The 13777-nt window shown below is 49.4% G+C and overlaps 1 protein-coding gene across 1 annotated transcript in view; it reads right to left on the reverse strand.

The window, feature by feature from the left end:
* Positions 1 to 11191, reverse strand: part of LOC134983346 (oocyte zinc finger protein XlCOF22-like) — a 58100-nt gene extending 46909 nt beyond the window's left edge. The window contains exons 1-2 of the mRNA XM_063949053.1: positions 10919 to 11191; positions 10518 to 10596 (exon numbers count right to left, since the gene is read on the reverse strand). Of these exons, the coding sequence (XP_063805123.1) occupies positions 10518 to 10596; positions 10919 to 11176 (337 nt within the window). The 5' untranslated portion in view covers positions 11177 to 11191. The remainder of the gene's footprint in view (positions 1 to 10517; positions 10597 to 10918) is intronic.
* Between the last annotated feature and the right edge of the window lie 2586 nt (positions 11192 to 13777).

The following is a 13777-nucleotide window of genomic DNA, read 5'->3' on the forward strand; positions in this document are numbered from 1 at the left end:
GAGGAAAGTGAAGAAAGCCCTTGTGTCTGTGTCATTAGTGACCAAAAGGGTTTTTGACAAGCGGAAAAGACCCTGCAGCTTCAAATTAGGAGACTTCGTCTGGTTGTCTACCAAGAATTTGAAGTTGAGACAGCCATCTCATAAGTTAGGCCCCCGGTTCATCGGCCCTTATAAGATCACCAGGGTTATCAATCCGGTGGCATTTCAGTTAGATCTGCCCCGTTCTTTGGGTATCAATAAAACATTTCATTGTTCCCTTTTAAAACGGGCGATTAGTAATCCTTCTTCCCGTGGAAGACCTTCCCCTCTTCTGATACGTGGCCAGAGGGAGTTTGTTGTTGAAAGGATTCTTGACTCCAAGATGGTTCGGGGTCGGCTGTCATTTTTGGTCCACTGGAAGGGGTATGGCCCGGAGGAGCGGTCGTGGGTGCGCAGTTGTGATCTTCATGCCCCCAGACTGATACGCTCTTTCTTCTCGCAGTTCCCCGATAAACCCGGTGGTAGGGGTTCTTTGACACCTCGTCAGAGGGGGGGTACTGTTAGGGTCTCCTGCCCTGTGCTGCCACGTCGTCAAGGCAACCGGGAGACAAGTGTTAGCAGAGTAACCTGAGCGCAGCTGATACTCCGGTTCGGGTCTTTTGCTGTGCAGTGGTTACAGGCTCTGTGCACGGCAGGGGATCCGGTGCTGGTTTTTGTGCTCACTGTCTGTGAGGTCTGAGTGGGGCGTGGACAGCACCTGCTATATAAGGCCTCTTCTCAGGTTAAGCAGATGCTGCTGAATCTTTGTTGGTTAGTCAGTTCCTGAAAGTTAGCCAGTACTGTGTAGCTTTGTATTTGTTGTTGTTTACTGCAAATAGGCCTGGGGATTTGGTATTACACTCTGCCAATCCAGACCTAGCAGTAAGACTGGAGTCAGTCGTTTAACTTGCTGGGGTTCTTTTGCTACTCTGTGAACTTAGCAAGTTTGCGGCTGTATTCTCAGATTTGCTTGCCTAAATCCTGTCTCACTGAGCAAGGTGTTCAGGTGTCAGTTTAGTGGCAGTAAGCTGAACCTGTACACTGCAAGTGAGGATTAGGATTGGGGAGACTCTCCTTGTGTCTATCATTCCATCTCTGACCAAGGAGTTTACTGCCACACCCGTTGGTAACCCTTTAGGGTTTTGCTGTTGCCCTTAGCAACAGCATTTCGGGTTCTCTACGTATTAAAACACAACATCTTGCTTTTTCCATCTGAGCATTACTAATACTAGGGAGACACCCAGTTTCTTAGCCTCTGGGCTTCTCTGTTCACTTTGTGTTTATTTTGTTACCCTATCACCTTCTGTGTACGTAATGTCATATTCCCCAGTCTGTCTGTGAGTTCATTTGTTTTGCATCCCTATCCGTTCAGACACCAGTACATTCCTGCAGGCACTGGTGTGCATAACAGTTGTTATGCACACCAGTGCCTGCAGGAAAGTACTGGTGTCAGAATTGTTATGCACTCCAGTGTCTGCAGGAATGTACTGGTGTTTGAACTGTTATGCAAAACAAATGGACTCACAGACAAACTGGGGAATATGACATAACGTACACAGAAGGTGATAGGGTAACAAAATACACACAAAGTGAACAGAGAAGCCCAGAGGCTAAGGGACTGGGTATCTCCCTTGTATTAGAACTGCTCAGATGGGAAAAGCAAGATGTGTTTTAATACGTAGAGAACCCGAAATGCTGTTGCTAAGGGCAACAGCAAAACCCTAAAGGGTTACCAACGGATGTGTCAGTAAACTCCTTGGTCAGAGATGGAATGATAGACACAAGGAGAGTCTCCCCAATCCTAATTCTCACTTGCAGTGCACAGGTTTTAGCTTACTGCCACCAAACTGACCCCTGACACCTAGCACAGTGAGACAGGATTAGACAGGCAAGTCTTAGAATACAGCCGCAAACTTGCTAAGTTCACAGAGTAGTAACAGAACCCCAGCAAGCTAAACGACTGACTCCAGTCTTACTGCTAGGTCTGGATTGGCAGAGTGTAATACCAAATCCCCAGGCCTATTTGCAGTAAGCAACAAACAAATACAAAGCTACACAGTACTGGCTAACTTTCATGAACTGACTAACCAACAAAGATTCAGCAGCATCTGCTTACCCTGAAAAGAGGCCTTATAAAGCAGGTGCTGTCCACGCCCCACTCAGACCTCACAGACTGTGAGCACAAAAACCAGCACCGGATCCCCTGCCGTGCACAGAGCCTATAACCACTGCACAGCAAAAGACCCGAACCGGAGTATCAGCTGCGCTCAGGTTACTTCACTAGCACTTGTCTCCCGGTTGCCATGACGACGTGGCAGCACAGGGCAGGAGACCCTAACAGTACCCCCCCTCTGACGAGGGGTCAAAGAACCCCTACCACCGGGTTTATCGGGGAACTGCGAGAAGAAAGAGCGTATCAGTCTGGGGGCATGAAGATCACAACTGCGCACCCACGACCGCTCCTCCGGGCCATACCCCTTCCAGTGCACCAAAAATGACAGCCGACCCCGAACCACCTTGGCGTCAAGAATCCTTTCAACAACAAACTCCCTCTGGCCACGTACCAGCAGAGGGGAAGGTCTTCCACGGGAAGAAGGATTACTAATCGCCCGTTTTAAAAGGGAACAATGAAATGTTTTATTGATACCCAAAGAACGGGGCAGATCTAACTGAAATGCCACCGGATTGATAACCCTGGTGATCTTATAAGGGCCGATGAACCGGGGCCCTAACTTATGAGATGGCTGTCTCAAATTCAAATTCTTGGTAGACAACCAGACGAAGTCTCCTAATTTGAAGCTGCAGGGTCTTTTCCGCTTATCAAAAACCCTTTTGGTCACTAATGACACAGACACAAGGGCTTTCTTCACTTTCCGCCAAATACCTCTAAGGACCGAAACCACAGAGGAACCACCAGGCGTGGAGTCCAGGGGGTCAAAAGAATTGGCCTTAGGATGATGCCCATACACACAAAGGAAGGGAGAGATCCCTGTAGCAGAGTGAGCCGCGTTGTTATAGGCAAACTCCGCCATGGACAGATGAGCAACCCAGTCAGTCTGACACTTGGAGACATAACACCTGAGGAACTGCTCTAAGGACTGGTTCACCCTTTCAGTCTGCCCATTAGACTGCGGATGGTAGCCTGACGACAAGCTGACAGAAATCTGGAGATCGGAACAAAATGCCCTCCAGAATTTGGCCACAAACTGGGATCCGCGGTCAGAGACCACATCAAGTGGCAACCCATGGAGACGCACAACATGCAGCATAAATAATTCAGACAGGCGTCTGGCTGATGGCAGCCCAACCAGTGGAACGAAGTGCGCCATCTTCGAAAACCTGTCAACGACAACCCAGATGGCTGTCATCCCCGAGGATTTGGGCAAGCCCACCACAAAATCCATTGAAATGTGGGTCCATGGCTTAGATGGGATAGAGAGTGGATGTAATGGGCCAACAGGAACCCCTCTAGGAGTCTTATTTCGGGCACAGATGTCACATGCCCGAACCCACTGATCCACATCCTTAGCCACCGAGGGCCACCACACCGCCCTAGATAGCAACTCCCGAGTTCTGGCAATACCCGGGTGACCTGCCGACTTCTTGGCATGGAATTCCAGGAACACTCGCTGTCTTAACCTAGGAGGCACAAACAAAAGACCTACCGGAAGGTCTGGAGGAGCCTGCTCCTGTGCTCTAAGGACTAATGATAAGAGGTCCTGGGTAATGCCCACTTTAATACATGATGGGGAAACAATGGGCAACGGCTCCTCGGTGGTCTCCTGGATTGGAGCAAAACTCCGCGAGAGCGCATCAGCCTTGATGTTTTTTGACCCAGGGCGATATGTTATCAAAAAATTAAAGCGAGCAAAAAACAAAGCCCATCGTGCCTGCCTGGCATTGAGACGCTTCGCTGACTCTAAATATGCCAGATTCTTATGGTCAGTGAGAATTGAGACCACAAACTTAGCCCCCTCAAGCCAGTGTCTCCACTCCTCGAGTGCATCCTTAATAGCCAACAATTCCCGGTTACCCACGTCATAATTCATCTCGGCAGGCGAAAATTTACGGGAAAAGTAAGCACAGGGATGAAGGCGATTATCAGACACTCCCATCTGAGAAAGCACTGCCCCAATACCCATCTCAGAGGCATCCACCTCCACCACAAAAGGACGCTCTGGATCTGGGTGTCGCAGCACCTTGGCCGAAACAAATGCCCTTTTGAGACGGGCAAAAGCCGCTTTAGCCTCACCAGACCAGTGAGCAACATCCGCCCCTTTCTTAGTGAGTGCCACCAAGGGCGCCACTATAGACGAAAATCCAGCGATAAATCGTCTATAAAAATTTGCAAAGCCCAGGAAACGCTGAAGCGCCTTCAAATTAGTGGGCTGCACCCAATCCAGGACTGCCTGTACCTTGGAACCCTCCATTTGGAAACCTTCTGGGGAGATAATATATCCTAGAAATGCGATTTGCTGAACTTCAAATTCGCACTTCTCCAGCTTCGCCCCAAGCCGGTGGTCTCTGAGTTTCTGGAGGACTAAGCGTACATGCTTCCGATGTTCCTCCAGGGAATGGGAGAAGATTAGGATGTCATCTAAGTATACAACTAAGAATCTATCCAAATATTCCCTGAGCACATCATTCATGAAATCCTGGAAGACTGCCGGGGCATTACAGAGCCCAAAAGGCATCACCAAATATTCATAATGCCCTGAGTGGGTATTAAAGGCAGTCTTCCATTCATCCCCCTCTCTTATTCGGATTAGATTGTACGCACCGCGTAGGTCAATCTTAGAAAAAATGGTGGCAGTACGAAGCTGGTCAAACAAGACCGAAATGAGAGGCAGTGGGTATGAGTTTTTAATCGTGATACGGTTCAATTCCCTGAAGTCGATGCAGGGTCGCAACGAACCGTCCTTTTTACCCACGAAGAAGAACCCCGACCCAACTGGAGACTGTGAAGGTCTGATAAATCCCTTAGCCAAGTTCTCCTGAATGTACTCTGCCATAGCCTGAGTCTCAGGACGTGACAGGGAGTACAACCTGCTCTTGGGAAGCTTAGCATTTGGCAACAAATCAATGGCACAGTCATAGGGGCGATGGGGAGGTAGTACTTCTGCAACTTTTTTGGAGAACACGTCCTCAAAATCTGCATAACACCCTGGCAATCCTGGCAAACTTAGCTGCGAGAGCCTGACTGGAAGGCTCAAGCAACTCCTGAAACAATCAGTACCCCAACTAAGAATCTCCCCAGAGGCCCAGTCAAATTGAGGATTGTGGGCCCTTAACCAGGGTAACCCCAACACCAATGGGGCAAAAGTACAGACAGTCACATAAAAGGACAATTTTTCAGAGTGTGTGGCTCCAATAAACAAAGAAATCTGGCTAGTGCAAGAGGTAATTTTACCTTGGGATAATGGTTCCCCGTTTAACCCACAAATCTCAATTTCCGATGCCAAGGGTACTAAGGGAACAGAGTGTTTCAGGGCGAATTGGCGGTCCATAAAAACCCCGTCGGCCCCACTGTCCACAAAGGCCTCAATCTTGACAGTATGACCGAGGATCTTCAAGGTCACCGGAATGATAAAAGTCTTCTTGGGAAATTCTGACTTCTGGCCTGACAGGATATTTCCCATCACCCTCAGGCCCTGAAGTTTTCCGGCTTTTCTGGGCATGATACTACCACATGACCTTTATTCCCACAGTACAAACACAACCCCTGCTGTCTCCTCCGCATCTTCTCACGCGAGGAGAGGCGGGTAGCCCCAATCTGCATAGGCTCCTCAGAAAATTCCTCAGAGTCTGAGGTTCCCTTGGGAAGGAAGGAAATCTCAGTCTCCCTTTCAAGCCTACGCTCTCTCAGCCGTCTATCCACCCGGATGGATAACTGCATGAGCTGATCCAAGCTATCAGGCAAGGGATATTGTACCAGTTGGTCCTTTATCTGGTTAGAAAGACCTCTTCGGTACTGGTGTCTCAGGGCTCGGTCATTCCACTGGGTATCATGGGCCAACCTCCGAAACTCCGTACAGTAAACCTCAACTGGCCTTCGCCCTTGCTTAAGGATCGAAATCTGAGCCTCGGCTGAGGCCGTCTTGTCAGGGTCATCATACAACATGCCCAGGGCCGTAAAAAAAGCATCAACACTTTTAAGCGACGGACAGTCAGGCTGCAACCCATATGCCCAGACCTGTGGGTCTCCTTGTAGCAAGGAAATCACTAGGCCCACCCGCTGAATCTCCGACCCAGAAGACTGAGGCCTAAGCCGGAAGTATAGCTTGCAGCTCTCCTTGAAACAAAAGAACTGCGAGCGATCTCCAGAAAAACGATCCGGGAGATTTACTTTCGGCTCCTTAACCCCTGCAGGTGCTGCTGCTGCGGGAGCTCCGCCAGCAGCCTGGGAGGTGTGCATTTTAATGGACAAATCATTAAATTGTCGAGTCAGGACCTGCACCTGATCGACCACCTGTTGCAACGTATTTTGAGGGGTATGCTCCATATTCCCACAAAATTTCAACAGGAGTATTGGTCTGCTGAATATGTTATGCACACCAGTGCCTGCAGGAAAGTACTGGTGTCAGAACTGTTATGCACTCCAGTGTCTGCAGGAATGTACTGGTGTTTGAACTGTTATGCAAAACAAATGGACTCACAGACAAACTGGGGAATATGACATAACGTACACAGAAGGTGATAGGGTAACAAAATACACACAAAGTGAACAGAGAAGCCCACAGGCTAAGGAACTGGGTATCTCCCTTGTATTAGAACTGCTCAGGTGGAAAAAGCAAGATGTTGTGTTTTAATACGTAGAGAACCCGAAATGCTGTTGCTAAGGGCAACAGCAAAACCCTAAAGGGTTACCAACGGATGTGGCAGTAAACTCCTTGGTCAGAGATGGAATGATAGACACAAGGAGAGTCTCCCCAATCCTAATTCTCACTTGCAGTGCACAGGTTTTAGCTTACTGCCACCAAACTGACCCCTGACACCTAGCACAGTGAGACAGGATTAGACAGGCAAGTCTTAGAATACAGCCGCAAACTTGCTAAGTTCACAGAGTAGTAACAGAACCCCAGCAAGCTAAACGACTGACTCCAGTCTTACTGCTAGGTCTGGATTGGCAGAGTGTAACACCAAATCCCCAGGCCTATTTGCAGTAAGCAACAAACAAATACAAAGCTACACAGTACTGGCTAACTTTCATGAAATGACTAACCAACAAAGATTCAGCAGCATCTGCTTACCCTGAAAAGAGGCCTTATAAAGCAGGTGCTGTCCACGCCCCACTCAGACCTCACAGACTGTGAGCACCAAAACCAGCACCGGATCCCCTGCCGTGCACAGAGCCTATAACCACTGCACAGCAAAAGACCCGAACCGGAGTATCAGCTGCGCTCAGGTTACTCCACTAGCACTTGTCTCCCGGTTGCCATGACGACGTGGCAGCACAGGGCAGGAGACCCTAACAACAGTTCAAACACCAGTACATTCCTGCAGGCACTGGTGTGCATAACAGTTCAGACACCAGTACATTCCTGCAGGCACTGGTGTGCATAACAGCAACTGTTCCCTGGACCTCGCCTTTATAAGGAGATCGTCCAAGTACGGGATAATTATAACTCCTTTTTTTTTTAAGGAGTATCATCATTTCGGCCATTACCTTGGTTAATACCCTCGGTGCCGTGGACAGACCAAACGGCAACATCTGGAATTGGTAATGACAGTCCTGTACCACAAATCTGAGGTACTCCTGGTGAGGAGGGTAAATGGGGACATGCAGGTAAGCATCCTTGATGTCCAGTGATACCATGTAATCCCCTTCCTCCAGGCTTGAAATAACCGCCCTGAGCGATTCCATCTTGAACTAGCATCTTTTTATATACGTGTTCAAGGATTTCAAATTTAAAATAGGTCTGACCGAACCGTTCGGTTTCGGTACCACAAACATTGTGGAATAGTAATCCCTTCCATGTTGAAGGAGAGGTACCTTGACTATCACCTGTTGCGAATACAGCTTGTGAATTGCCTCTAGCACTGCCTCCCTGTCCAAGGGAGTCGTTGGCAAGGCAGATTTTAGGAAACGGCGAGGGGGAGACTCCTCGAATTCCATCTTGTATCCCTGAGACACCACTTGTAGAATCCAGGGATCCCCCCCGTGAGCAAGCCCACTGATCGCTGAAGTACTTGAGACAGGCCCCCACCGCACCTGGCTCCGCCAGTGGAGCCCCAGCGTCATGCTGTGGACTTAGAGGAAGCGGGGGAGGACTTTTGTTCCTTGGAACTGGCTGTATTTTGCAGCTTTTTCCCTCTACCTCTGCCTCTGGGCAGAAAGGACGCGCCTTTAACCCGCTTGCCTTTCTGGGGCCAAAAGGACTGTACCTGATAATACAGTGCTTTCTTTTGCTGTGAGGGAACATGGGGTAAAAATGCTGATTTCCCAGCTGTCGCTGTGGAAACTAGGTCCGAGAGACCATCCCCAAACAACTCCTCACCCTTGTAAGGCAAAACTTCCATGTGCCTTTTAGAATCTGCATCCCCTGTCCACTGCCGAGTCCATAAGCCTCTCCTAGCAGAATTGGACAATGCACTTATTTTAGATGCCAGCCGGCAGATCTCCCTCTGTGCATCTCTCATGTATAAGACTGAGTCTTTTATATGCTCTATGGTTAGCAGAATAGTGTCCCTGTCTAGGGTGTCAATATTTTCTGACAGGGAATCTGACCACGCAGCTGCAGCACTGCACATCCATGCCGAAGCAATAGCTGGTCTCAGTGTAATGCCTGAGTGTGTATAAACAGACTGCAGTATAGCCTCCTGCTTTCTATCAGCAGGTTCCTTGAGGGCGGCCGTGTGCGGAGACGGCAGTGCCACCTTCTTTGATAGACGTGTGAGCGCTTTATCCACCCTAGGGGATGTCTCCCAACATAACCTGTCCTCTGGCGGGAAAGGGTACGCCATTAGTAACTTTTTAGAAATTACCAGTTTCTTATCGGGGGAAGCCCACGCTTCTTCACACACTTCATTTAATTCTTCAGATGGGGGAATAACTATTGGTAGTTTTTTCTCCCCAAACATTATACCCTTTTTTGTGGTACCTGGGGTAACATCAGCAATGTGCAAGACATTTTTCATTGCCGCAATCATATAACGGGTGGCTCTATTGGAATGTACAGTAGTCTCCTTGTCGTCGACACTGGAGTCGGTATACGTGTCGACATCTGTGTCTGCCATCTGATGTAGCGGGCGTTTTAGAGCCGGTGATGGCTTTTGAGAAGCCGGCTGTCCCACATCTGTTATGTCGTCAAACCTTTTATGTAAAGAGTCGACACTATCACGTAATTCCTTCCACATGACCATCCATTCAGGTGTCGGCCCCGCAGGGGGTGACATCACATTTATCGCCTCCACATAAGCCTCCTCATCAAACATGTCGACACAGCCGTACCGACACACCGCACACACACAGGGAATGCTCTGACTGAGGACAGGACCCCACAAAAGCCCTTTGGGGAGACAGAGAGAGAGAGAGTATGCCAGCACACACCAAAAGCGCTATATAACACAGGGATTAACACTATAACTGAGTGATTTTTCCCAATAGCTGCATATATATATATATATATATATATATATATATATATGTTGCGCCTAAATTTAGTGCCCCCCCCCTCTCTTTTTTAACCCTATGTAGTCTTGAAACTGCAGGGGAGAGCCTGGGAGATAGCCCCGCCCCTTTTTCCGCTGACTTCTCCCGCTTTTCTATATGTATATCTGGCAGGGGTATTTTACACATATATAGTCTCTATGACTATATTATGTGTTATTTGCCAGCAAGGTACTCTATATTGCAGCCCAGGGCGCCCCCCCCCGCGCCCTGCACCCATCAGTGACCGGAGTGTGAGGTGTGCATGGGGAGCAATGGCGCACAGCTGCAGTGCTGTGCGCTACCTTGATGAAGACCGAAGTCTTCTGCCGCCGATTTCCAGGAACGTCTTCTTGCTTCTGGCTCTGCAAGGGGGACGGCGGCGCGGCTCCGGGACCGGACGACCGAGGCTGGGCCTGTGTTCGATCCCTCTGGAGCTAATGGTGTCCAGTAGCCTAGAAGCCCAAGCTAGCTGCAAGCAGGTAGGTTCGCTTCTCTCCCCTTAGTCCCTCGTAGCAGTGAGTCTGTTGCCAGCAGATCTCACTGAAAATAAAAAACCTAAAATATACTTTCTTTTCTAGGAGCTCAGGAGAGCCCCTAGTGTGCATCCAGCTCAGCCGGGCACAAAATTCTAACTGAGGTCTGGAGGAGGGAGGAGCCAGTGCACACCAGGTAGTCCTAAAGCTTTCTTTAGTTGTGCCCAGTCTCCTGCGGAGCCGCTATTCCCCATGGTCCTTACGGAGTCCCAGCATCCACTTAGGACGTTAGAGAAATGTGATCAGATGATGTGTGTATATAGGGGCCCCCATACCTGCTCTCCCCTGTACAATACATGACAGTCTCCTCTTACCCAGTGATGTGAGGGGCCGGTGATTCTCCATCATCACGTCCTTGTACAGACCCCTGTGTTCCTCTATATACTCCCCTTCCTGCATGGAGACATAGACAGTGACTTCCTGACGCCTTATAGGAACCGGACACACACAGTGATACATTCATCACCCAGACACATCCCCTGGTGTTACTGTACAATGTCCCATTCCCAGCAGTCACCTCTCCAGTCATCACCCAGACACGTCCCCTGGTGTTACTGTATAATGTCCCATTCCCAGCAGTCACCTGTCCAGTCATCACCCAGACACATCCCCTGGTGTTACTGTATAATGTCTCATTCCCAGCATTCACCTCTCCAGTCATCACCCAGACACGTCCCCTGGTGTTACTGTATAATGTCCCATTCCCAGCAGTCACCTCTCCAGTCAGCAGCTGAATGATCTTGTTGGTGAGTTCCAGGATCTTCTGGTCACTGTGCCTCTCATGTATCAGTGAGTGAGGTGGAGGCACCGTGATGGGGCTCTTAGTTCTGCTCAGTCCACGTGACACACGGCTATGGCTGCTGGGTGTCTCACACTCACCAGATGTCTTCTTTACTACTGTGCAACTCTGCAAAATGGGGGATACATCAATATCACTATAAATACTGACAGATCCCCTCACCTCCCCAGTCATGTCCCTGTATTATTACTATAGATATAAGTGACGTCACTGTGACACTCCCAGATCCCCTCACCTCCCCAGTCATGTCCCTGTATTATTACTATAGATATAAGTGATGTCACTGTGACGCTCCCAGATCCCCTCAAGTCCCCAGTCATGTCCCTGTATTATTACTGCAGATAGGGCTAACAGACCAGGGTGACATAGAAGCGGAAGACTGAGTGCGGATAAGAGGGTTAGGAGGACAATTGGCTGGGGTTTGTGAAGAAGTGGGCCTTGAGAGCCCATTTGAAGTTTTGTAGAGAGGTGGAGAGTGAGATGGGGAGAGCACGTGCAAAATAGGTAGGACTGGGAGGAGGTAATCAGTTGACAGGATAAGGCCCCCAATTCTGAGACACACCTAGCAGAAGCCAGGGCCAGTAACATCACCGTCTTCCACGTGAGGTACTTGTCTTCTACCATCACCAGAGGTTCAAAGCAGGAGGACTGTAGAAAACGTAACTTAACATCTAGATCCCAAGGTGCCATAGGGGGCACAAAGGGAGGTTGTATATGAAGCAGCCCTTGCAAGAAGGTCTGAATTTTTGGCAAGAGAGACAACTTTTTCTTGATGGAGATGGAAAGAACTGAAATCTGGACTTTAATGGATCCCAGACATAAGCCCTTATCCACTCCAGCCTGCAGGAAACACAGGAACCTTCCTAAGTGGAATTCCGAAGAGGGATATGTGCGTTCTTCGCACCAAGAGACATATCTCCGCAAGATATGATAGTGTTTTGACATCACAGGTTTTCTGGCTTGTACCATAGTGGCAATTACCTTTTTGGAAAGCCCTTTGTGAGCTAGGATGTTCCGCTCAACTTCCATGCCATCAAACTAAGCTGCCGTAAGTCCGGGTAGACGAACGGTCCTTGTTGAAGAAGATCCCTTCTTAGTGGTAGAGGCCAAGGGTCCTGTACAGACATGTCCAGAAGAGCCGTGTTCCATGCTCTTCAGGGCCAATCCAGGGCAATCAAGATTGCTTCCACTTTTTGTTGTCTGATCCGCTTGAGGAAACAGGTAGACCAGCTGGTAAGGCCAAAGCGAAGTCAGCGCATACACTGCATTCGCCTGAGGGTCCCTGGTCTGTGAGCAATAGCAGCGAAGCTTCTTGTTGAGATGAGAGGCCATCAAGTCGATCTGTGGGCAACCCCACCTGTGGATGTTCAGTTGGAACACCTGAGGGTGTAGTCCCCACTCCCTCAGGTGGAGGTCGTGGCGGCTTAGGAGGTCCGCCTCCCAGTTCTCCACTCCCGGAATGAAGATTGCGGACAGCGCTCTTGCATGTTTTTCTGCCCAGAGGAGTATTCTTGACACTTCTCGCATGCAGGCCCTGCTTTTTGTCCCTCCTTGTCGATTGATGTACGCCACTGCCAAAGCGTTGTCCGACTGCACCTGGATTGCCTGTGGCCTTAGTAGAGGAGACGCCTGAAGCAGAGACGTTCTGGATAGCCTGAAGTTCCAGAATGTTGATTGGAAGCAGGGCCTCCTGGGCAGACCACCTGCCCTGGAACTGTGCCCCTTGGGTGACAGCTCCCCATCCTCATAGACTTGCATCTGTTGTGAGGAGGATCCAGTCCTGAATCCCAAAGTTCCAGCCTTCCAAGAGGTTGGAAGACTGTGTCCACCACAGGAGTGAAATCCTGGCCAGGGGTGACAGCCGAATCATCCGGTGCACCTGAAGATGGGAACCGGACCATTTATTCAGGATGTCCAATTGGAAGGGTCTTGCATGGAACCTTCCGTACTGTATCGCCTCGTAGGAGGCCACCATCTTTCCCAACAATTTTATGCAAAGATCAACGGACACTCGAGCAGGTCTGAAGACCATGCATACCATTTCTTGGAGTGCTCTCGCCTTGTCAACTGGGAGGAATACTTTCTATGCTACAGTATCCAGTAGCATGCCCAGAAACAGGAGCCGCGGAGACGGTTCCAGGTGGGACTTCTGTAGATTAAGGATACACCCGTGGTGAGACAGGCGTTGGATAGTGCGATCTATGTGGAGTAATAGAAGCTCCCTTGATCTTGCTTTTATCCGGAGATCGTCCAGGTATGGGATCACATTGACCCCCTGGACCCTGAGCTGAAACATCATTTCCACCATCACCTTCGTGAACACCCTTGGAGCTGTAGACAGGCCGAAGGGTAATGCCTGAAATTGGTAATGATCGTTCAGCAGGGCAAACCTCAGAAAGGCCTGATGACATGGCCAAATTGGGACATGTAGATAAGCATCCTTGATATCCAGGGATACTAGGAACTCCTGTGGTTCCAGGCCTGCGATCACTGCCCTCAGAGATTCAGTCTTGAATCTGAAAACCTTCAGGTAAGGATTCAAGGACTTCAGATTCAGAAGGGATCTCACAGACCCATCTGTTTTCGGTACTACAGACTGTAGTAACCCTGTCCTTGTTGCAACAGTGGTACTGGGACAATGACCTGGGACTGTACCAACTTCTCTATGGCCAGTAGTAGAGTACCATGCATACTTTCCAAAACTGGTAAGCCTGATTTGAAAAATCGTTGGGGAGGAGAAACGTCAAACTCCAGCTTGTAGGCCTGAGAGATAAG

This window comes from Pseudophryne corroboree (genome assembly GCF_028390025.1).
Source record: "Pseudophryne corroboree isolate aPseCor3 chromosome 3 unlocalized genomic scaffold, aPseCor3.hap2 SUPER_3_unloc_13, whole genome shotgun sequence".
In the NCBI taxonomy this organism is placed as follows: Eukaryota; Metazoa; Chordata; class Amphibia; order Anura; family Myobatrachidae; genus Pseudophryne; species Pseudophryne corroboree.